Raw genomic sequence first — 25444 nt, forward strand, 5'->3', positions numbered from 1 at the left:
GTGTATTTAATTTGGTCTTTTCCGTTTTTGTCCACAGTAGAGCTGACGCCACATAGTTAATATGGCTCATGAGGAACACGTTGTACATCCGAAGGAGGTTGTCTTCACCTAGCCCCATCTTTCGGTTGGACACCCTAGCAATTAGCCGCAACATATTCTCCGTTTTTGCTGTAACGTGGGTAATTCTTCTGGCATTACAGCCCCTCGCGTCTATGAGCAGGCCTAGTATCTTAACTGAGTCGACTCTAGGAATTTTCTCCCCATTATTCGCGTATAATGCCACGGGTAGCTGGTTGAGGGTTGTCAGACCCCGAACCCCTTGCCTTGCGGGTCTGTAAAGCAACAGCTCCGATTTACTCGTAGACAGCTTGAGACCCGTGTCCGCGAGGTAAGCCTCCGTCTCGTCCAAGGCCGCTTGTAGAGCTTGCTCCAATTCAGCTAGCGAGCCGCCTGGGCACCAGATCGTGATGTCATCTGCGTAAAGTGCGTGACCTATGCCCTGGAGGCCGCCCAGCCTATCTGATAGACCCTTCATGACTATATTGAAGAGCAGCGGCGAGATAACTGATCCTTGAGGGGTACCCCGAGCTCCCAATCCGTACACGCTCGACTGAATCTGCCCCACCTGAATAGTAGCAGTTCTATTCATGAGAAAGGACCTTACAAAGGCCTGGAATTTTACACCTAGACCTATCCCGGCCGTGGCTTGCAGAATGTATCTATGAAACACTGTGTCGAACGCCTTAGTGAAATCCAGGGCGAGAATCCCTCTCACGTCCTGGGTGCCGCTATCAAAGATTTGCTTCCTTAGCATTAGCATAACCTCCTGCGTCGAGAGGCCGGGCCGAAAACCAACCATATTATGTGGGAAGAGGTTTCTGCGCTCTATGTACCCGGAAACCGTGTTCAAGATCACATGCTCCGCTACCTTGCCTATGCACGAGGTTAGCGATATAGGCCTCATGTTGTCCAAGGGGTTTTCCTGGTTTAGGGATGAGTGTCACTATAGCCGACCGCCATCCGTCAGGCACCTGTCCTGTCTCCCATACCCTGTTTACCTCCTTAGTTAATAGTTCCACTGCTTTATCGTCCAGGTTTCGTAATAGCCTGTTAGAAATTTTATCCGGACCCGGAGCCGATCTGCTGCTTAAATTGTAGATCACCGGCCTGATCTCCGATTCTGTGAAAGGCGCGTCCAGTTCCTCTACCGTCGCGCACTCGATCTGCGGATAATCCTCTTCCTCCGTCGGCCCTATACGAAGGTATCTATCCGCGATCGCATTTAAAAGTGACTCTTCAGTACCTCCCTCCTGTTTGTGCCGGTGTATGACTTTACTAAGTGTTTGCCTTTGATTAAGCTTTGTCTGTGCGTCGCCCAGGAGGTGCTTGAGGAGGTTCCACTTCCCTCCTGAGCGCATAGACCCGTCTACTGCCGCGCAGACCTCGTCCCATTGTAGCCTATTGAGCTCCGCGCAATATCTCTCGATCTCTCTATTAAGCTCCGCAACCTTTTTCCTCAGCCTACGATTTAACCTTTTTTTTTTCCACCTCATCAGAATTGACGATTTCGCCTCCAACAGATGCGCTAGGTGCGGATCCATTCTTGCGACCTCCGCTTCTGTTTCTACTACCTTAGTAGCCCTCTCGACGTCCTCCGTTAGCGATTCGATAGCCTCGTCAAACGAGGAAAATGTACTCGTTCGCTCCTTCCTAAGTTTCCTGAACTCGTCCCAGTCCGCGACTCAAAATACCCTCGCCGGTAGGGCGTCCACCGTTAATCTTACCGCTAATATGAAGTGGTCACTGCCCAGGTTCTCCTGCTTATTGTCCCACGTTACGTTACCTACGTTCCTCACACAGGCCAAATCAGGCGTTGTGTCTCGCGCAACTGACGTGCCCAGCATAGTTGGGAACCCTGGGTCCGTGATTACCGAAAACACCAGATCATCCAGGATCCTCGCCAGGTTCTCTCCTTTCGCAGTCCGTCTGACGTAGCCCCATGCATTATGAGGGGCGTTAAAGTCCCCAGCAACTATCAGAGGAGAGGGTTTGGCTATCGACGTGGCCTTCCTAAGCAGGGAGTTAAACGTCTGTCTCTGGTCTGACGGCGGGCTATAGACATTAAGCACAAAGACGCTCTGCTTGAGACGCCCGTGTGGTATAACCTCCACGAAAAGGGCCTCCATCTTACACCGTCCAGATTGGATTGTATGTTCAATAAAGGCTAGATTTTTTTTATCATCGTAGCTAGTCCTCTGCCTCCCTCGTTCCTGACCGACACAGTGTTGAAGCCAGAGAGGGTAGGATCGTCACATAGTGTCTCCTGTAATAACAAAATCTGCGGTTTTTCCACCTCATTCGCCAAAAGTTGCCGTAGCGGAGCCTTGCGCCTTTGAAAACTAGCGCAGTTCCACTGTCATATTACCAGCTCTTTGTGATCGCCCGCCATGATGCTACAACAACATACCTTGCTCCACAGCCGGAGCAACCTCGGAGTGATTCACTGCCTTACTTTGCGCTCGGACCTTGGCTTTGGCCTTAATCGCCGCCTTTTTTTTTAGTACGGTCACTCTTTGGATCAAAAGCTTTACGCTTTCCTGATTTTCTCTACTTATCCTAAGTAGTTCTTCCAACATCTTTCTTTGCTGGACCTCTCCCTCAGACGTGTCCGAGTCGCTCTCGTCGTTAGGAAGGGGGGCCTTACGCTTTGCTTTAGTGAGTCCTACGCGGGGTATATGTTCGACTACCTGTGGCGTCTGGTCGCTCGCCTCTATTTCAATGGACTTTGGGTTGGCCTTGGCGGCTTTGAGTCGGCGTACCTCCTCTCTAAGCTCCCTAACTTCCTTAAGTAATGCGTCCACCTCCGACCTACTACCATGCTCTGGCGAAGCCGACCACGTTACCTCCATGGGTCTCTGTGGCTCCTTCTTCTTCTTCCCTTTGACACGATCCGCCCAGGTAAGCTCCTCCTGGATCCGCACGCTGGACACAGAGCGCCCTCTTGATCTGGAGCGCTCCGTGATTGCACCGCGCTTCTGCGCAGCTGGCGTGCGAGAGCGGCTTCTTTCGGTGCTGCGCTCCTGCATAGCTGGCGTACGCGAGCGGCTCCTGCCGCCCGCCGTGATGACGTCGGTTCCCAGTTTCAGCTGCTCGGCGCGTCGACGCCGCTGCCGCCGTCTTCTTCTGACGATATATGGTACTTGAAATTTGTCCCTACACTCTTTCGCCGCTGTGGGGTGCGGGCCACCGCACAACGTGCATTGCGGATCGCACTGATGATCTTCCGCCGGCGATCGTTTGCCGCAGGTGCGACACCAGTTGCTTCCCGGGTTGGGACACACGTCAGCCCGGTGTCCAGTCCTCCGCAACCATAGCAGACTTCCGTGTGGCGTTGGTACAGCGAAACATGCTCGCGCCGCATGCCACGTAGTTGGGCACCCTCATTCCCTCGAAAAGTACCACCACCGCTGTAGTGTTCTTGATCCGCCTGACCTCCAAACCGCCCGGATTCCGATTATTTACAATTCTCGCTCTGAGTTGAGCCTCGCTGACTTCCACGTCGACTCCTCTTATGACTCCTCTACACGTATTCTCGGGTGGGGCCAGGTACGCCGCCACCCTAAACGTGCCTTCACCGAGCCTGATTTGCTGCACTCGGGCGTACGCGTCCGCGTTTTTCTCGTGAGGAGTACACACGACAAAAATGTTCTGAACTCCGTTGGGACACATCGTGTCTCTTCGATAGCGGCTGGAGCCAAGGATGCCGCCATGGCCAAGGCCTGCTCAAAGCGTATTTTACTGACCTTGTTGACATTGAGGCCGTCGCGTGGTCTGACAATGATGCGAAAAGTGTCCCTCGGCAGTCGAGGCAGCCTCGAAGCAGCGGTGACGCGTCGAATCGCGTCGCGTGGTGCGGCGGTGCGGCCGCCATCCCTGCGTCTGCCACTTGTATTGCCACCGTCTTGACCCGAAGAATATTGTTCCCTGCGCCTGCCGGGCCGGCGGCCGTACACCAACTTCCATCCCGCGTCGCATGCCTCTTCCTGAGTAATCTCTTCTCCTTCCACAACGTCCATCCTGGATTCAAAGTCCCACATGCGCGGGAGTAGGCCTAAGCCTACCCTCACCGTGTTTCAAACACTCGCAGAACGGCAAAATGTCCTCCCACCGACGAAAATCCGGTATCGGCAGGGTCCTCTTGACGCGCCACGTCGATTAAGGCATAACTCGCCCGTTATCGCAGGGAGACCCACTCGAGAACGTTGATGAAAGCTGGAGCCGATGTCAAAGCGTCCGCAATAGTCGACTTCTTCTTCTTCCATCATCACCGGAGCAGACAACTTTTCTGGAAAGGACTTCATACAAGACAAGTCCGGGTTCTTTCGCAGTAATAGGCAATGTCTGTGGTGTGGGACTGCCACATGCAAGCTTACGTCTTACGGGGCGTTTCCTGCCGCAATCTTGTCGAACTTCGTTGGTGGGGCCTATACTTGAGAATGGCCGCTTTAGAAGAATAGCACCTTTCGCAAAAATCAAATGTTGCGTGTCTGAAAAGGTTTTCACCGCGCGTGGTCTTCGCTTAATATTTATGCATTATATTCATGATCTGCTTCTCCAATCGAATACGGTACTTTCCACATGAACTGAAAACGCGCAATGGTCACTAAATATGACACTGCATTGAGTGGGGACTATACGTAAACGTTTGTGACGGGCATGCTCAGCTTGAGCTCTACCAAATTCTTGGAATGTGTGGGTTTTATCGCGAAGTTTTCTCTCCAATGCAGTTTTCCTTTATGCAGGGCAAGCAAGGTGTCGACAGAGTGTTGCACATATTCAGAGAGGAACTTGAGTGCACTATGCGACTCCTCGGTGAGCTACTTGTACTTTTTTCTTGTTCTATTGACTGTCCGCTCCGTATATCTTGCGTTTGTGAAGTAAAATAAGCCTACACAACCTCGCCCTCTGCCCTCCCCCCTTCTCATAAGAAAGGAGTACATAGGGTTTGCTTAGAACGGCCGGCTGCAAATGAGCGTTCCCATTTAGAGAATTGCACTATTTCTTGTTACTTTCAATAAATTGAGTGTCCTTGGGATACTAAGACGCAACAAAGAGCCAGCTATACCTAAAGCACGAGAAACGATCCCCTTGGGCGGTAGAATTTTACGCCCTACAGCTGCACAGTGGAATGTATGCGGTGCTGCAGCAAATGGCTCCGTCATGAATTTCACCTCTTGCAATTCCGTTAACTTAAGCGGAAATCTTGTCAAACAAGTAGTTTCGCGTTCCACCTTCATGAGAATACGGCTGACAGCTACGAGGAAAGAACCATTGGGTTCAGTGGCAGAAAGCCATAGCAAAAGCTGGGCGTGATTTTCTTGTGCCTTTCATCCGGTGCCGCGTAAATGCAGCAATCGGCGTGACAGCGGGATCGACTCCCGAGGACTCATCGCAAACCTCAAATTTAACTGTACGTAGTGAGTTCGCCGTTGCCCAGGCTCCGGAACTGCAGCTTGAGTGCCAATATTTTTGTTATTCTCATTAAAAGAACTATTTTACTATGTTCAAAGTGAGGCGGCCCTTAGCAACTGGGTGCTGTTTTTTTTTTTCTGGGGGGGGGGGGTTGCTGGCCTGCAGTGGTACCTGTGGGTTACTAGCCCTCCCTTCCCGTTCCTGGAGACCCGCATCTAGGGGCACCACCCTGTGGCGCTCGCGCACTCCTATCGCCGTTGTGAACCCTACATCCTGAATCAAAGAATAATACTTCAGGTGAAAGCAATTGCCGCAATGACTTGCAAAACAAACGCTATCACTAAGTCTTACAACCTCAAGTACTTTTGACATTGAGCACTGAACTGACAAAGTAAGCAAACTCAGAGCGCTATTATCGACTAGCTAACGATCAAAAAAGGCAGTAAAAATTGACCGATGATTACGATACTAGCTAATGCAAAATATGGCCGCAGCTTTATACGTCCTTTCATTTCGTGATTTATTGGTTGCCGCTGACAATCTGTTTCCTGCTGCACGTTGCAAACGGAGCGAACACTACCGCGACGGCCTCGCAAGTCAGGAGACCCTGAGCCAGCGCGTGGGCGTGGTTCACAGCAGCCGCCGCTGACAGACCTCCGCTCATGCTGCGGTTTGTTTCCACATATGGTACCGGTGGCGTAATTGGTGAGCGGACGATGTCCGCTACTCTGGTGCCGCCTCGTAGCCATCGTCGCCATAGAGCCCACCTTGTGTGGCACTATGCTTTTCTTCTCACTCTTTCGCCCATACCTTCCTACTCCGCTTTCCGCCACATGGTTCCAGTGCACCCCTCCTCAACTTTCCCCCTTGCATTATTTTGTCGTCCTTTATCTCCCACAGCGCTTCACTTTTGGTATTGCATCCTGTGCTGTACTCGTTCGCTCGGTTACAATGGACGCCGACGCTCCTGGCAGGTACGGGTGCCTAAGAACTGCGTGCTAAAAGTACGCATTTCACATGCACTAACTGAAGTTTGCGCGTCCAATCAGCAGCCGCGACAGATCGAGCGCTGCTGGATCATGTCAATCCTGGTGCACGTCACCTCTCCACTTCACTGCCGCGATCGGATGACACCATCTCTTCTACCAACCAATACCCTCCCTCACCACATGACGTCACTACTTGTGCCAGCCAATGGCTGCGCTCATTGCCTCTCCGCCCTTCTTCCCATCGCCACCCCACATCTATAATTACCCACCGAAATTGTGTCCGTACCGCAATTAAGTGGGAATGAAGAATGAATACACCATACGGATCGCGATGTGTAACGATCACTCCACTGTGCAATCACTACCATCGCAACCAAACACAATCGTAAAATTGTCAGAACCACGCAAAAGTCCGTTTTTTCTTCCTGGCTGCACTTGTAGTTTCCCAGGGGCCCTATACCGTAAAACTATTCCAATATGTTTCTATTCCAATCTCCTGACGGTCAAATTTGCGTAACCACCAACGCAAGCACCGGGCGGTCACCCGCAGGGTTGTCTGAACAGACCAATCAAACGCTCTCCTCGTTCATAGGAGGTCACTTTTGTTTGCTTGAAAAACGAATAACATTGCCTACACTGAGCGGCTTGTCGTATCTAATTGGCTGACAAGAAGCGAGGAGAAATCTCAAGTAGAGAGAGATTCATTGGGGCAGAGCCTGTGCACTGAAAATCGATAACCGGATCAAAAGGGTGCAGCCGGCGTCTGCGATTGGGCGGCTTTTCCTTACTTAGCTTGTGGTGGCTTATGCTTAAGCTTAAGAATGACTCTAAAACTGACCCTCAGCAAAGAAGAGTTGGCAAAATGAGGTGGTAAACGTGATGAAAGGGCTCGAAAACGTTACATGGCCACGCAAGAAGTTTTATGATACGCAAATACACCCACGCTCTCCGGCAGGTGCGAGTAGCCAGTGCCTCAGCGATCGGCGGCAGCCATCTTTTATTCCTTTCGGAACGGGGCAGCCTGAGGCTATTCCAAAGAAAATTCAGTTTTGTTCGGCATATTAATCCATCTTTATCGCGTACACGTCACTTTGACGCGGTGATGTTGTGCGGTTTTGTGACGTCGCGTGACAGGCAGGTGAAGTGGGTGCAGCCCGAAAACTTTTTACCAATAGCCGAGGGCTAATGGCGAAAAAGGGTCAAATCAGAAAGAACTGTTTTTCTTTTTTCTGTCAAATCATGCATAATCAGAGTTTACACATCATATCAGATGGGGAGGTATCGCGGTTTTGTGACGTCGCGTGACAGACAGGTAAAGTGGGTGCGGTCGAAAAAACTTTTTGACCAATCGTGGAGGGCCGATAGCAGAATTGGAATAGAAAAGTTTGGAATAGTTTTACGTTATACCGCCCCAGTGTTCTAACTATCCAGCGTATTGTAACGTCTAGACGAGGGACCGGTGTCCTGGCAGGCGCTAGTCGAACAACACGCCTATCGCTCCTCGACCCACGAGAGTGTGAAGGCCTTTCAGTGTTTTAAAGCTAAATCTTTACTAACCTAGTCCAACGGAGTTTCGTCGCTACCAGCAATATGACCTTCATTTGACCACTGCTGTGCCGCAGCCGTGGCAACGTATCACGTGACTCGCCACTCTGAGCTCCGCCGCATGCTCTCCGCACTGCATCGCCGCCTCACCACGTGACTCGCCATGCGCCTAGCAGAGAGGAGCGCTGCGCTCGCCTAATCAGTGCGAGCTTGGGCATAGATGACAGCGAGGGCTGACCGTCTTCTCTGAGCGTTCCGAAGGAGTGGGAAGCTTTGAGGCGTTTTGAGCGTGTAGCCATACAGCGCATATCGCCCGGCGAACTGCTTCACTGGAGAGGAGGGTCTGGAATACAACAGGTGTCGCTACGTCGAGATCATTGTAGTGGCCACGTTTGCGCCCTGTCCGTTTGTGCTTCGACGCTGCGCATGTTCGCGGTATATTTTTACACATCTATCACTTCCGCTTTCTCTGTGGCGCAACAGGCGCCGCACATCGAACGATGAGTGTCTACCCCAGCCTAATCGCAGTCATATCTACCTACCTACCTAGGCACAGCCGTCATACTGCGCTTAACGATGACTGTATACCTAAGTATAATAATTACAGCTAAATATAAGTTTAACCAAGTGAAACCAAGACTTAACGAGGCTAAACCAAGCTTTCGCTTTGCATATCCAGAGTTAGCTGAGCTAAGCCCCAGCTAGTTTTTTGAGGTCGACTGACCTGTGTGAACGCCTTGGACCTATTGCTGCCATGGCTCAATTACCGCCACTTTTTCCCCTTTCTCCCATCTTTCTATCGCCCTATTCCTGTCCCATAGCGTAAGATAGCGAACCAGACCTTTCGTGCTTAAGATACTTGCCTGCTCTAATTCTGTCCGCCATTTCCTCCTCTTATACGCACGAGAATGTAGAAGGAAAAACAGTAGTCAAGCCTCGGTCCATAATTAGTTTAACTCTGTTTTCTTCATTAAAAACACAGAGTATGGGCTTTCTTTTTTACTTGCATTCTAGGTTGTTCGGACATTAGGAACCTGTGCGAAGAATTTCTCATCAGCAAGAACCACTGTTCGCGACCATTTCGATCTATCCTATAGGCGATGAAGACATGGTTGCAGGGCCTGTTCAGGGGGATGGTGATGTATGAGCTGCAAATTTGGGAGCCATCTGAACGAACTGACCCGGAGGTGCTGCAGTGATTGTTAGTGGATGTTAATAGTTGCCCTTACGAATGCCTATGTTATTTTCCTGTCACATGCTTTCAGTCTCTGGCTCTTTATGCATTTTTATTGAGCAATGTGCAGAAAAACAGAAACTTCCAGAGATTTAGTACTTGCCAACATTTGTAATCGATGGTACCTGAACCTCTTGTTCAAGAGAATGTGTACTCGAGTGTGTTGGATAAACAACACGCATATTGAATCCTCGTTTATTTTACTACGAGCGGAATCGGAATAACGAAATCGCACGAAAGCTCAGTTTCTTGAGCAATAGACGCTTGATGAAGAGTAGTATGCTTCAGTAGCTAAAACACCTTATACTGCGGCAACGAATTCAAATCTCACTTAACGTGTATATTCTAGATGTGTAAATTCCAGGGATAATAATTTTATTTTTTTTATTTATTTTTATTTGTAATACTGCCAGTCTCAGTTGAGACCAAAGCAGGTGGGCACAATTTTACAGAAAGAAACAAACAGGTCATGTTACATGGTACAAAAAAGAAAAAAAAGGAAAAACGCTTCCTTAACTACTGCAGAAATCATCATTAGTACAATACTTTTCGCTGGTATAACAATATGGCCATAACAATATAACAATGTAGTTAGTATGACAATATAACAATATTGTATTACTAGAATTTATATAAAAAATAACGAATGAAAGACACTTGTAAGATCAGAACTTATACAGCCAACAGACAACCGCGCAGAAGCGGCGAGTTTGGGGTTTGAAATGCATAAATTCCACGCACAGAAATAAGTATTACTGATATGTGGGTTAGGATTAAGATATGTGGGTGTGTTAAGTGGCGTCTTCTCTGTTTGATGTCTCCAGTAGGTTGATGAACGATGAAAGCGACGGAGAGGAAACTATGTCTGAGTGGAGGAGATTCCATTCTCTGATCGCACGTGGGAAAAGTGAAAACTTGAACGTGTCATTGCGAATACTGTACTGGTTTAGTGTAAATGGGTGATTTTTTCGCGACAGGCGTGATGTAGACAAAGTAACGTACTTAGTTCGGTCTATCTTATAACTGTCGTGCATTAGTTGGTAGATGAATTTTAAGCGGGCCTGTCTGGCCCTAACAGATAGTGTTTTAAGACCTGCATCAGCTAAGAGGCTTGTAGGGGAGTCATAGGGACTGTATTTGTTAAAAATGAACCTCACAGCTTTTCTTTGCACCTTTTCTAGTTTTGATATGTTAGTTGATGTGTGTGGAAACCAGATGATGTTAGCGTATTCTAAGACGGGGCGAACAAAAGTTGTATAGGCTAGTAGTCTGGTGTGTTTCGGTGCAAGGCGTAAACATCGTCTAAGGAAGAAAAGCTTGCGTAATGCGACTGAGGTAATATTGTCAATATGTAAGTTCCAAGAAAGGGTAGAAGAGAATGTCAAACCTAGGTATTTGTGGTTATTTACTTTATTCAGGCAAGTGCCACCGAGGGCGTAAGAAAATTCTGAAGGCTTCTTTTTTGTTGTAAAGGACATGCATACAGATTTAGTGGTGTTAATTGACATTTGCCACTCTTTACACCAATTGCACACCAAATCTAGTGCTCTGTTTAATAATAAGTGGTCTGCGTAACTGAGAATTTCTTTATAAATAATACAATCGTCCGCGAAGAGCTTGATGTCACATTCAATGTTAGCAGCAATGTCGTTAATAAAGATCAAAAATAGCAATGGGCCCAGTACTGACCCTTGGGGAACACCGGAGGTGACAGCTACAGACCTGGAAGGGGTGTTATCTATAATAACATATTGTGTTCGATGTGATAAGAAGTTTTTTATCCATGCAGTAATCTGACCGCCTCCGATTGCAGCCTCCAGTTTTGCAACTAATTTTACATGGCTTACACAATCAAACGCTTTACTGAAGTCGAGGAGGATCATGTCTGTCTGGCTTCGGTTGTTTAGGCTGAGCGCAAGGTCATGGACCACTTCGGTTAGTTGTGTTACTGTTGAGAGGCCACTTCTAAAGCCGTGTTGTTGAGGTATTAATATATGTTCTTGCTCGAGAAATGTAGTGATGTGTTTGAAGATAATATGTTCCAATATTTTACAAGATGTGCTGATAAGTGAGATTGGCCGGTAGTTGGAAGGTTCGTTGCTGTCGCCGGATTTATGTATTGGAATTACCTTCGCTTTTTTCCAGTCATCTGGTAGCTGTGCGGACTCGAGTGATTTGCGGTATATAATGGCAAGGTATTGGCTACACCGTTCTGCATACGTTTTTAAAAATTCGTTCGGGATATCATCTGGCCCGTTAGCTTTCTTGATATCGATATTAAGCAACAGATTAAGAATACCGGCATTCGTAATGCTCAATGAATCGATGGTTTTAGGTGGGCAGGGTAGGGAGGGAAGTAAGCCATTGTCTGAAGTGAAAACCGAGAAGAAAAATTCGTTGAATGTGTTTGCGCGAGCTGTTTTCTGTTCTAGAGACCGTTCGGGTGACACACCTAAACACGGGCGAAAGTATTTCCAAAACCTGTGTGGATTGTTGGTAATGAAGTCGGGGAATGTTGTGCTGAAATAGTGATGTTTTGCATTTTTTAACTTTCCTTTGAAGTCAGCGAGAGCGGAGGTCAGATTGTCTTTCAGAGATTGATTCGGCCCTTTTCTTTTAATAGTATGTCTAAGTCTTTTTACTTTACGCTTCGCTTGAAGGACCTCACGCGATATCCATGGGTTTTTCTTTTGTGGTTTGCAACGCTTCATCGGGATGAAGTTTGTTGTGCAGTGTAGCACGACTGACTTAAATTGATGCCACAAAGTGTTGACGTCACAACACGGTTCTGAAGCTGCTTGGAGAAAAGCATCAAACTCGTGTGCCAGGTGAGTGACGATGCAGTCATGAGCTGCTCTGCGAAAATCTAGTACAGCACGCTCCAGGTTTAGCTTCTTTATGTCGCCTTCAAGCGAGAGCTTACATTTAGGTATGTCGTGGTCCGATATACCACCGACTATTGTCCTCTCAATTGCGTGAAGTGGGAAATGGTTACTTATGAGTATGAGATCAAGTATGCTATTCGTAGAGCCTTGTGAGCGAGTTGGCTGGTCGACTACCTGGTTGAGGTTGCAGTTTAGCATTAAATCGGTAAGTGCTGCGGATGTGGCTGAAGTGTAGTGCATGGTACTCCAGTTCAGATCAGGTAAATTGAAGTCCCCCATGAGGATCACTCTACTAGTACGAACATGAAATTGCATATACTCCTGTAAAGCAAGCACGCCTTCGGATCCACTAGTAGGGCTTCGATAGACGCAACCAGTAAATATGCCGGTATCATTGTACAATATTTTACAAAATACAGCCTCCGCGTTGGAGACTTCCGGGAGTGGAACGAATGGAATATCATTCTTAAGAAGTAGGGCCACGCCACCACCACGAGACAGCCTATCTTTACGGATAACAGAGTAACCTGGTGGAGATATCTCATGATTGAAGATATCTGGGGATAGCCAGGTTTCAGTGATGGCCACTATATCCGGATTGTGTTCAAGTAACAGTCCTTCCAGGAGTTCTACCTTGTTTACTATGCTTCTCGCATTTATGTTAAGCACTGTTAGGGTCTCAAGTTTCTTTGTTAGGGTCTTAAATTTGTTTGACTTCGGGTTGATGGACGATTTCTTTCTATGTTTTTTTGTAGGGACACCCTTTCATTTTTTTCGTGATCCCAAACGAATACGCGATCATTAATGTAGAGTTTATCATAGGATAAAGAGACCTTTTCGTGTTTTTCCCGATTGGGTTTTGCACTATCCCAGAGTTTTTTTCTAGTCTCCCGCATTTTGCGGCTGAAATCCTCTCCGATAGACAGGTTGGAGCCTTTGAGCTTGTAGCCTTTTCGCAATATTTGAGTCTTATGTCTAGTGTCGAGAAGCCTGAATATGATTGGTCTGGTTTTATTTCTTGAATATCTACCTAAACGGTGGATGCGCTCAATACCAACGGGTTCCAGACCAAGGGTGTTCTTAATTATGTTGTCGTTCACAGCCGTTTCTAGGCTTTCACTGCTTTCTCCCTCTGTTTCAGGGAGGCCATATACTAATAGGTTTGCTCGTCTGCTCCGATTTTCTAAGTCTTCGGCTCTCTCTTCAAGTCTTTGCAAGCGCACCTTCATATCTGTTATCTCACATTCAAAGAATGACACCTTTGCCTCGATTGCTGTTAATACGTCTAACTTTTGATCCATCTGAACAAGGCGTCCCTCTTTAATATCTTTAATGTCGGCGGCTATGTCCTTAAGTTGTTTGGCAATCTGGTTTATGTCAGGTCCCGGGTTGGATTCTATATCACCGCACAACAATAGCAGTTCTCTCAAATACAATGTGATGTCGATGCAAATCAAAATACAACCGACCGAGTCAGCGGAAAGGAGAGACCGTGGGCACGGCAGCAATAGCAGAAATGGGTCGTTTGATCGAAAGCATAAACCATATCGTCTCACATAATGTGTATGAACTCGTGAAGAGAGCAACGTTTTCCTGCACAAAAATTAAAATTATATTATAGGGTTTTACTTGCCAAAACCACTTTCTGATTATGAGGCAAAAGCGGAAATCAGAGTAAGGATATACACACAATTTGGAATTTGTCGAAATTGATTTTGTTGCTTTTCATCCAACTGTGCTCCAAATTATTTTCCCTCATAGCGATTGACATGTTCGCCAGCGTGGAATATTCGAATGGTGCAGTGCCTATGAGCCAATACAAAAATCACACCCAACGCTGTGCATAAATATGAGCACCCACCACCAACTTGGGCACCGAGTGTATACCTAGCAGTAGACACCTTTAGTGCTCTTCTAAAAAGCTATCAAAGGACTGGGACAAGACAACTCGCATGTAATACTCCATTATCACCCCATACCGATAGCAGAGATGATATTCCAGCTTGAGCAAATTTTTTTACAAACTGTAAGTTGCATAGTATGCAATAATGGCCGAATGCTCATGTTCAAGCGGCGGAGCCATCACCGTCACTAAAGGTAAATGGTAGGGTAAATGTACTTTGGGATTTACAATGTTATCTTTCCCAGGCCAATAAAGTTACAATAATATTTCAGCATGTGAAGAGACTGGATTATCGACGCGAGAAACTGCGCCTGTACCGCTAGAGCGAGCCCCGAACAGTTTCTTCTTTCTAGTGGCGTTAGCGGCATATGAAAAATTTGTTTACCGAATGCTGTTCTTGATAACGTGTAATACACAACATCATCATTTCTGTGGTTTACAACAAGAATCAGAACCTCTCCTGTGGCACATTTCGATACGTAACGCATTAAACACGCTAACCATATCGACATCGCTGAAGTGTTCTCGGCTGTGTTTTTTGTATGCTCGACCCTTTCTGGTAGGCGAACCACCCGCTCCTGATCGTGAGCGGCCTATACGAGTGGTAAGACAAATTAGAGATGCTGTCGAGAATCCCTAATGTACATCATGAGAGAGTCTTGGTATTGTGCCCAATAGGCGATGGCGAAATACGACTGCATGTATTACGAACCTGCTATTGTATGTACTACGTGCTTATAATTGTTAAACATGGAGTTGAAGATCGCTCTGGAAAATAGGCGCCACAGAAGTGGTTGAACAGGAGCGAGAACTTGTTGCTGCGGAAAATTTCTGTCTTCAGAAAAATTTCAAGCGTGTCCTGTCAAGTGAAGCTTTAATTACTTGTGGGGGAACGTCAATAATGATTTTCTCCGAGAAGTGCATTGCTGTACTAGGTAACATTTTCTTTTTTTTTTCGGGGGAGGGGGGAGGATTTAGGCCCAGTAAACTGGCACAAGAACATGAAAAACGCACCAAGGCGACCGTTGTATCTTTTGTCCGTTCTTGTGTACCTTTCCCCGCTGTAGCAGCTAAACCAATGGAGCAAATTTTTTTTATCCTGGAAACGTTTACCGGGGTGTGAAAACACGTTAAGTGCTACGACGATGGCGTGTTGGTGGTGGTAACAACTTTACTGAAAATCCGGCAGATTCGTTGCCTGGGCCTAGGCCGCCCCCGAGGAGGTCTGCAGATCATGTTTCCTCGCCGCCACACGGGCTTGCTGGATGGCCTGTTATTGATCGTGTAGGTTTGAGTAACTAAGGAGGGTGGTCCACCGAGCGTCAGTTTCATCTGGGGAGACCGCATTTTCTCTGCCTCTTATTCACGAGAATGTGTCTAAGAGGTGCGTGAGCCCTGCCATATAGTTTGCAGTTATCGTCTGAATAGATGCCTGGATATATCCTCCTGAGATGGACGCGGTTGGAGAAGGTCTCTCGCAGTGAAATTCAGCGAAAAGGCCGCCATTGCAATCTAAACCTGGCAACGTTTAACGCTAGAACGATATTTAATGAGGCGAGTCCAGCAATGCTATTGGAGGAAATAGAGGGCAGTAAATAGGATATAATAGGGCTCAGTGAGGTTAGGAGGACAAAAGAAGCACATACAGTGTTAAAAGCCGAGCACGTCCGGTGCTACCGGGGCTTAGCGGAGAGACTAGAGCTTGGAGTCGGATTCCTGAATAAAAAGGATATAGCTGGTAACATACCAGAATTCTGTAGCATTAACGAGACGGAGGCAGGTCTTGTTGTGCATTTTATTAAAAGGTACAAATTGAAGGTTGAACAGGTCTACGCCCCTGCATCCAGTCATGATGACCAGAAAGTCGAAAGCTTCTACGAAGACGTGGAATCGGCGATGGGTAAAGTCAAAACAAAATACACTATACTGATGGGCGACTTAAATGCCAGAGTAGGCAAGAAGCAGGCTGGAGACAAGTCAGTGGGCAAATTTGGCAAAGGCTGTAGGAATAGGAGGAAAGAGTCATTAGTAGAGGTTGCAGAACAGAATAACATGCGGATAATGAATACCTTCTTCCCCAAGCGGGATAGCCGAAAGTGGCCGTGGAGCAACCCAAATGGCGAGACTAGCAATGAAATGGACCTAATGCTCTGTGCTAACTCAGGCATCATACAAAATGTGGATGTGTTCGGCAAGGTGCGTTGCAGTGACCATAGGATGGTCAGATAATGAATTATCCTTGACTTGAGAAGGGAGCGGAAGAAACTGGTACATAAGAAGCCGATCATTGAGTTAGCGTTAAGAAGGAAAATAGTGGAATTCCGTATCAAGCTACAGAGCAAGTATTCGGTTTATCTCAGGAGGAGACCTTAGTGTTGAAGCAATGAATGACAATCTCATGGGTATGATTAAGGTGTGTGCAATAGAACTCGGTGGTAGCTTCGCTAGACAGGATACCAGTAAGCTATCGCACGATACGAGAGATCTGATCAAGAAACGGCAATGTGTGCAAGCTTCTTACCCTACAGCTAGAATAAAACTGGCCGAACTTTCCAAGTTATTCGACAAGCGTGAGACTGCTGACATAAGGAAGTATATTATGGATAGAATTGAACATGCTCTCACGAACGGAGGAAGCCTAAAAACAGTGAAGAAGAAACTAGGAATAGGCAAGCATGAGATGTATGCGTTAGGAGACAAAGCGAAAATGCCATTACTAATATGCATGAGATAGTTCAAGTGGCTCAGGAGTATTACAGAGATTTAAACAGTACCAGTGGAGCCCACCACGATAATGGTAGTCTAGAGGGATAGTCTAGAGGGATTTGAAATCCCACAAGTAACACCGGAAGAAGTAAAGAAAGCCTTGGGTGCTATGCAAGGGACGAAGGCAGCTGACGAGGATCAGGTGACAACAAATTTGAAGGATGGTGGGCAGATTGTTCTATAAAAACTGGCCACCCTGTATACGCAATGCCTCATTGACCTCGAGCGTACGGAAGCTTGGAAGAACGCTAACATAATCCTAATCCATAAGAAAGGCGACGCCAAAGACTTGAAACATTGCAGACCGATCAGCTTACTGTCCATTGCGTACAAAGTATTTACTAAGGTAATCGCAAATAGAATCAGGAACACCTTAGACTTCTGTCAAGCAAAGGACCAGGCAAGATTCCGTAAAGGCTACTCAACAATAGATCATATTCACACTATCAATCAGGTGATAGCGAAATGTGCGGAATATAACCAACCCTTATATATAGCTTTCATTGATTACGAGAAAGCATTTGATTCTGTCGAAACCGCAGCAGTCATGGAGGCATTACGGAATCAGGGTGTAGACGAGCCGTATGGAAAAGTACTGAAAGATATCTATAGCGGCTCCACAGACACCGTAATCCTCCATAAAGAAAGCAGCCAAATCCCAATAAAAACAGGCCTCAGGCAGGGAAATACGATCTCTCCAATGCTATTCATAGCGTGTTTACAGGATGCATTCAGAGACGAGGATTGGGAAGAATTGTGGATAAGGGTTAATGAAGAATACTATATCAACTTGCGATTCGCTGATGATATTGCCTTGTTTAGTAAGTCAGGGGACCAAGTGCAATGTATGCTCACTGACCTGGACAGGCAAAGCAGAAGCGTGGGTCTAAAAATTAATCTCCAGAAAACTAAAGAAATGTTTAACAGCCTCGGAATAGAACAGCAGTTTATGACAGGCTGCCAGGCACCGGAAGTTGTAAGAGAATACATCTACTTAGGGTAGGTAGTCACCGCGGATCCGGATCATCAGACTGAGATAATAACAAGAATGAAAATGGGCTGGGCGGCGTTTGGCAGGCATTCTCAGATCATGAACAGCAGCTTGCTATTATCCCTCAAGAGAAAAGTGTATAAGAACTGTATCTTACCAATAGCCACCAACGGGGCAGAAACCAGGAGGCTCGCGAAAATGGTTCTACTTAAACTGAGGAAGACGCAACGAGCTATGGAAAGAAGAATGATGGGTGTAACGTGAAGGGGGGGGGGGGGTAGAAGAGAGTGGATTAGTTGAGGAAACAAACGCGAATTAATTACATCTCAGTTGAAATCAAGAAAATGAAATTGGCATGGGCAGGGCGTGTAATGAGGAGGGAAGATACCCAGTGGTCGTTACGGGTTACGGACTGGATAATGTAAGCGTAGCAAGGGGCGGCAGAATGTTAGGTGGACGGATGAGATTGAGAAGTTTGCAGGGACAACAGAGCCACAATTAGCACATGACCGCGGTAGCTGGAGCAATATGGGAGAGGCCTTTGCCCTGCAGGGGCCGTAGGCAGGCTGGTGGTGATCATGATGTGGGAAAATGTAATCATTGCGTAACTAATAAGAGTTAGATCGGTAAAAAATTATTTGTCTTTGTCTTGTTATATATGTTGCGCTCTTCATTTGATGCGCACAGTAACACGTAAATAGAAACGTGTGCGTACCTTGCCTTTACGTGCATGTGTCTGTGAATAAAACTGCACATATTCGAACATCAAGGCATCTCGCAACAACTAGACCGAATCAAGTGTGTTTTATAAGGTATTCAGCTGATTTTATTCAAATTTTATCACAATTTGCAGTTACAATATGTCAAACCTGTATGTAAACAAATTTATGGACTATGGGATGAATGTGAGAATGCATAATTTAGACCAATGAGAGTACCTGAGGCAGCAGCTTTATGTTTAGCCTTTTCAATCACATATTAGAGGGGCCTTATTGATTACGCGATCCAAACAACTCATATAAAGGGTTGTGTTTAGTATACCAACACTGAACTACTGAACGCAGCTTCACCTCTTTGTACACCAGTGAGATGAATTCCACTGTAATCGCTCTGTTGCGTGTTGCTCTTCAGTCATGCATGGCAACATCATTTGGTGTCATTAGTTCGAGGCTCCTTTTCACTTGGACCTTTCGATGAAGTGAAATCTGCCTCTTTGACAATCAATTTATTGGAAAGCCACCACTGAACCAATAGCTCAAAAACCAAGTCCTGCATGCTTTTCGCCAATCAGATTGTTTGCAGATACTATGCATGATACATCACTTCAGCGATACCGATTATCACAGAGCTGGACCTGCTACACGTAGTTAAGTCATTGATTGAGGAAGATGTTGCTGGTGTGCAGCCGTCACTCATCTCTTGAAATGTGAATTTCTCAAACATACGTGAAGCATGCGGCAGCACAAGTGTTCCCGCTTGTGCTATTACAACTGAAAACAAGTAGAATAGTGCCACCTTCTCATCTCGTTTGTCAAGATGCCCTTGTCTGCAAGTATCTTGTTTGCATTGGATAGGCTTTCGATTTCATGAATTCAAAGCTTTCATAACAATGACTGCGCTAATGAAGGCACAGCACAGGGACCAATACTGACAGACGTATCTGTACGGGATGAGGTGAGAGAGCTTGTGGGTAAGTTAGAAAATATACATGTAAAACTACGTCGTACAAATTATTTTCAGATAAGAAGATGAAGTGGCAATGAATGCACATTCAGAGCATGGAATGAGTGCCATGTGTGGAAGATGGAGATGTGTCGTGCCGAAAACCTGTTTGCCTTTTGAACATCGACCTAAACAAAAAGTCCAGTCGGTACTTTTGTGCCAGAGGGTAGAATACCAAAGGAGAGGTGGAACACGAATTTTGTACGTAGCAGTCCATTATAAGTGTGCTACTAAAATTGCACCAAGGATAGCTACTAAAATTGCACCAAAAATAGACGAATGGCTCTAGCTATATGAACATTACAGCGCTAATAACAGGTGGGACCCAACCATTATGCTCGCCAATGTCATCTTTTATCTTGGCGGCACCCCACGCGTGTGTTACCAGACGCATGACGACGAGATAAGCAGTTGGGACTCTTTTGAAGAAAAGCTACGGGACTGTTCGGCGACTCCATTGGCAGCAAGGTTCCCGCGAGAAGGGCTCTTGCGTCTCCTGTTTACTCATCTACAGAGCCGTACGTTTCGTACATCTTCGACATCTTGGCTCTATGCCGCAAAGCTGACGATGGTATGTCTGAATCAGATAAAGTGTCACATGTCCTAAAAGGCATCGCCGACGACGCTTTCAATTTGCTCGTTTTGGGCAATGTCTCGAAAATCGATGCCATCATTAAAGAATGACGTCGCCTTGAACAAGCCAAGAGACGCCGTATCACACACCACATCACGCGGCTCCCTAACACCGCTGCTACGTCGACATGTGAGGGTCGATCACGTCAGGCCACCACCTGTGACGACGTCACGCGTATTGTTCACCGCGAGCTCGAGGCCGCCTGTTCGCCAGCTTCCTCCACGACGCCTCCCGATCCACTAGCAACAACGATTGCCATGATTCAGGCCGTAGTCCGACAGGAATTTGATAACATGGGTCTGAACTCCGTGTGTTCCACATCTCAAGACAGTGTTCCCCAGTTCTATACCGGCCCTCCTCCTCCCCGACAGTCCCTTTCTGTCATACCTCACCGCAACCCGTACGAATGGCGTACCCTTGATGACAGGCCGATCTGCTTTCACTGCTGTCGCATCGACCACGTCGCTCGTCACGGCCGCAACCGATGGCCTCCACCTCCTTGGAATACGCCGCCACTTATTCCCGCACCTAAGGACTTTCTGTTCCCTATGCCACCCGCCGTGAACCCACTGCCGCTGATGCTCCTGCTCCGAACCTTCACTACAGCCGCTCGCCGTCACCTCGACGCCGTCAGTCTCGTTCGTCCCAACCCTGCCACTTCTCTTCGCCGCCTATCACCTCCCGGGCCCAGCCGGAAAACTAGGCACTGCAGCTTCTGGAGGTGAAGCTGCTTTGTCGACAGTGCCCTCAAATCCTCTGCTCACGTTAAACACGAACCAAAATCTTCTTGACGTTGACGTTGATGGATATCCTGTCACGGCACTCTTCGACAAAGGAGCATATCTTTCATTATGAGCGCTGCCTTCCGACGACGACTGAACAAGCTCCTCACCCCGCCGTCGGCACGCGTTGTCCGCGTTGCGGGTGGCGGTATTGAGCCTATCATCGGCATGTGTACGGCACGTGTTAGCATCGCCGACCGCCACACTCTTGTCCTCTTCACCGAGATTGCTCATTGCTCCCAGGACCTCATTCTCGGCCCCGATTTTCTCTCTGCGCATTCTGCTCTTATTGACTGCTCTTCCAGCACCCTTCGCCTTGAGTTGCCGATTCTCGCAGAACCTTCTGATGCACCCCAGTTCCGCCTACGCCCCACAGGCTTTATTCGCCTGCCGCCAAAATCGATAGCCTATATGGAACTCTTCTCTTCCCCACCAGTTCCTGATGGCGAGTACCTCCTCACTCCTCTGTCCGACATTCCACTACAGTATGACGTTACCGTGCCTCACAGTATACTTACTATTACTGCGGACAGCACTTTCATGCCTATCTTTAAGTTTAGATTGGCAAAGCAAATTCTACCACCAGGTATTTGCCTTACCAACGTTGATTGTCTCGGCAACCATCACGTGGCATCTTTATCGACCGATGCTTCTTGCGAGCTTAGCAGGCCCATCGTGCCAGCCTCGGCCGCCGATCCGAAGATACAGAAAATGGTTGCGACGGATCTGTCTTCTGCGCAGGCTGAAGACCTTTATCAAGTATTATCATCCTACAGAGATATTTTTGACTTCGAAGATAGCCCTTTAGGCCAGACGCTAGCGGTCAAGCGTCAGATTCTTCCTGGCGATGCTACTCCTATTCACCGACGACCGTACCGAGTTTCTGTATCGGAACGCTAAGTAATTCAAAGCGAAGTGAACAAAATTGGAAGAATTAGAGGGCAGTAAATGGGATACAATGGGGCTCAGTGAAGCTAGGAGGCCAAAAGAAGCATATACAGTGCTAAACAGCGGGCACTTCCTGCGCTACCGTGGCTTAGTGGACAGAAAAGAACTAGGCGTCGGATTTCTGATTAATAAGAATATAGCTGGCAACATATAAGAATTCTATAGCATTAACGAGAGGGTGGCAAGTCTTCTTGTGAAACTCAATAAGAGGTACAAAATGAAGATTGTACAGGTCTACGCCCCTACATCCAGTCATGATGACCAGGAAGTCGAAAGCTTCTATGAAGACGTGCAATCGTCGATGGGTAGAGTGAAAACTAAATACACTATACTAATGGGCGACTTTAATGCCAAGGTAGGCAAGAAGCAGGCTGGTGACAAGGCTGTGGGGGAATATGGCATAGGCACTAGGAATATCAGGAGAGAGTTATTAGTAGAGTTTGCGCAACAGAATAATATGAGGATAATGAATACCTTCTTCCGCAAGCGGGATAGCCGAAAGTGGACGTGGAGGAGCCGGAATGGCGAGACTAGAAATGAAATACACTTCATACTCTGCGCTAACCCTGGCATCATACAAGATGTGGACGTGCTCGGCTAGGTGCGCTGCAGTGACCACACGATGGTAAGAACTCTAATTAGCCTAGACCTGAGAAGGGAACGGAAGAAACAGGTACATAAGAAGCCGACCAATGAGTTAGCGGTAAGAGGGAAAATAGGGGAATTCCGGATTAAGCTAGAGGACAGGTATTCGGCTTTAACTCAGGAAGAGGACCTTACTGTTGAAGCAATGAACGACAATCTTGTGGGCATCATTAAGGAGTGTGCAATGGAAGTCGGTGTCAACTCCGTTAGGCAGGATACCAGTAAACTATCGCAGGAGACGAAAGATCTCTTCAAGAACCGCCAATGTATGAAAGCCTCTAACCCTACAGCTAGAATAGAACTGGCAGAACTTTCGATGTTAATCAATAAGCGCAAGACAGCTGACATGAGGAAGTATAATATGGATAGAATTGAACATGCTCTCAGGAACGGAGGAAGCCTAAAAACAGTGAAGAAGAAACTAGGAATTGGCAAGAATCAGCTGTATGCGTTAAGAGACAAAGCCGGCAATATCATTACTAATATGGATGAGATAGTTCAAGTGGCTGAGCAGTTCTATAGAGATTTATACAGTACGAGTGGCACCCACGACGATAATGGAAGAGAAAATAGTCCAGAGGAATTCGAATTCCCACAGGTAACGCCGTAAGAAGTAAAGAAAGCCTTGGGAGATATGCAAAGGGGGAAGGCAGCTGGGGAGGATCAGGTAACAGCAGATTTGTTGAAGGATGGTGGGCAGATTGTTCTAGAGAAACTGGCCACCCTGTATACGCAATGCCTCATAACGTGGAGTGTACCGGAATCTTGGAAAAACGCTAACATAATTCTAATCCATAAGAAAGGGGACGCCAAAGACTTCAAAAATTATAGACCGATTAGCTTACTGTCCGTTGCCTACAAACTATTTACTAAGGTAATCGCAAATAGAATCAGGAACACCTTAGACTTCTGTCAAGCAAAGGACCAGGCAAGATTCCGTAAAGGCTACTCAACAATAGATCATATTCACACTATCAATCAGGTGATAGCGAAATGTGCGGAATATAACCAACCCTTATATATAACTTTCATTGATTACGAGAAAGCATTTGATTCTGTCGAAACCGCAGCAGTTATTTTCTTTATGGGCTTATGACTTAGTCCTTTGACTCAGTTTGAAACAAAACCTACTAACGAAAACAAATAAACCTGTGGTATGGCGAATATTTCACTAGTGCTGTTTCCTGTCTGCCTAACACAGCGAGACAGCTGTCCTTGAATGCAGCTGTTGCCGTAGCGAGAGCTCGAATTTGCCCAAGCTGAGTTTTCTTTATAGCTTACATTTAAAAAAAGTGATGTGTATTTAGAGCAGGCATGGAAAGCTTCCACTCATAACAAAGAAATGTGAACTTCCGTGTCACAAACCCCATGAACGGATCAGAACGCTCTGTTGACGCGAAACAGCATCAACGGTAAGTGAATGGATGCGCAACGATGGTGTCATTCGGTTCAGCAGAAAGCGTTAGTAAAACTATACGTTTTTGTTTTCTTTTACAAAGATGCATCTTTAATTCTGCTTCTTGTTCTAGCTTTTTCTTTTGTATTGGTATTCCAGCCTATAGTCGTATGGAATGATGAAAGGGCGTTTAATTCTTGTTGAGAGTGGCTTCTTCTTTCGAGAATAATCAGGCAAATTAAAGCTAACACAGTATACTAACAATTTATCAATATAATCATCTTGAAATATGACGAAAACACTCGGCGATTCAGCGATCATCCCCGTGAGAATGTCCGAGGGAGGATAATTGCAGAGAGAGAATGTCCGGAATAGAAAAATTAACCCTAAATTGACGTAACCGTGCTTTTAATTTGATGTTCCTACTGTTTCATTATATATATATATATATATATATATATATATATATATATATATATATATATATATATATATATATATATATATATATATATTGTCACGACTCAGCCGCAGGAACTGATAAAAAAAAAGGGCAGGATACTTCATTTGCAGGCCAACTGAAGAACGATCGCGCAGGGACCTTTTCGTCTCTTCCGCAATGCGCGAGATCTTCGCCTTCCTCTACGTGCCGCGTGCTGGATGTGGCATTTGCCTTCCTCCAGAAACAGCATCATCCCGATGCTCACCTAGCGGCAGGATGCTGTGTCAGACGACGTGTGGGCACTTCATTCCGAACAATAGGGCTTCATGCGCACAGTGTGTATAACTTCTGATGGGCGTTTCCTCGCCCTGGAAGAAGCACGACTGTCAGGGATGACGTCATAGTTCAGGTCGCTGAGTCGCCGTAAAACCTTGTAGGGACCAAAGTACCACCTGAGTAGCTTTTCTGAACGCCCTCGCAGACGAATGGGACTCTAAGCCCACACTTTGTCACCTGGCTGTGATGTAGCGGCGCTGTAGATTGTAGCGTCGAGCGTAGTAGTCCTGTTGTCGGGCGATTCTGATGCGGCTCAGTTGTCTCGCTTCTTCAGAACGTTGAGCGAAAGCTTCAGCGTCCATGCCTATATCACCGCACTCACGTGGCAACAACGCATCGAGCGTCGGTGACACATCGCGGCCATGAAGAAGGCTAAATGGTGTCTTTCGCGTTATTTCCTGTTAAGCAGTGTTGTACGCGAATGGGATGTACGGTAGAATGTCATCCCAATTTTTGTACTCCACGTCTACGTACCTACTCAGCATGTCGGCGATAGTCTTGTTCAAGCGTTCTGTTAGGCCGGTCGTTTGCGGGTGATAGGCTGTTGTCATTCGCTGAGCCGTGCCGCTTAGGCTAAGCACTGTCGTTAGAAGTGTAGCCATAAATTATTATTATGTAGCCGTAAAGTCCGTTAATATCACCGCTGGTGCACCATGCCTTAGAACCACGTTTTTAATAAAGAATCGCGCTGCTTCTACTGCGGTGCCACTTAGAAGGGCCTTGGTTTCGGCATAGCGTGTCAGGTAATCGGGGG

General features: G+C 46.8%; 1 protein-coding gene across 6 annotated transcripts in view; it reads left to right on the plus strand.

Moving 5' to 3' along the window:
* LOC135913675 (uncharacterized) overlaps positions 1-25444 on the plus strand; it is a 119921-nt gene that overhangs the window by 47177 nt on the left and 47300 nt on the right. For 4 of the 6 annotated variants that reach the window (XM_070541115.1, XM_070541116.1, XM_070541117.1 and 1 more), the window contains one exon: positions 4803-4872. The exons of the other annotated variants lie outside the window; for them this stretch is intronic. In XM_070541115.1, coding sequence (XP_070397216.1) covers positions 4803-4872 — 70 coding nt within the window. The remainder of the gene's footprint in view (positions 1-4802; positions 4873-25444) is intronic. 6 annotated transcript variants of the gene reach the window in all.

Source organism: Dermacentor albipictus, chromosome 6, assembly GCF_038994185.2.
Source record: "Dermacentor albipictus isolate Rhodes 1998 colony chromosome 6, USDA_Dalb.pri_finalv2, whole genome shotgun sequence".
Taxonomy (NCBI): Eukaryota; Metazoa; Arthropoda; class Arachnida; order Ixodida; family Ixodidae; genus Dermacentor; species Dermacentor albipictus.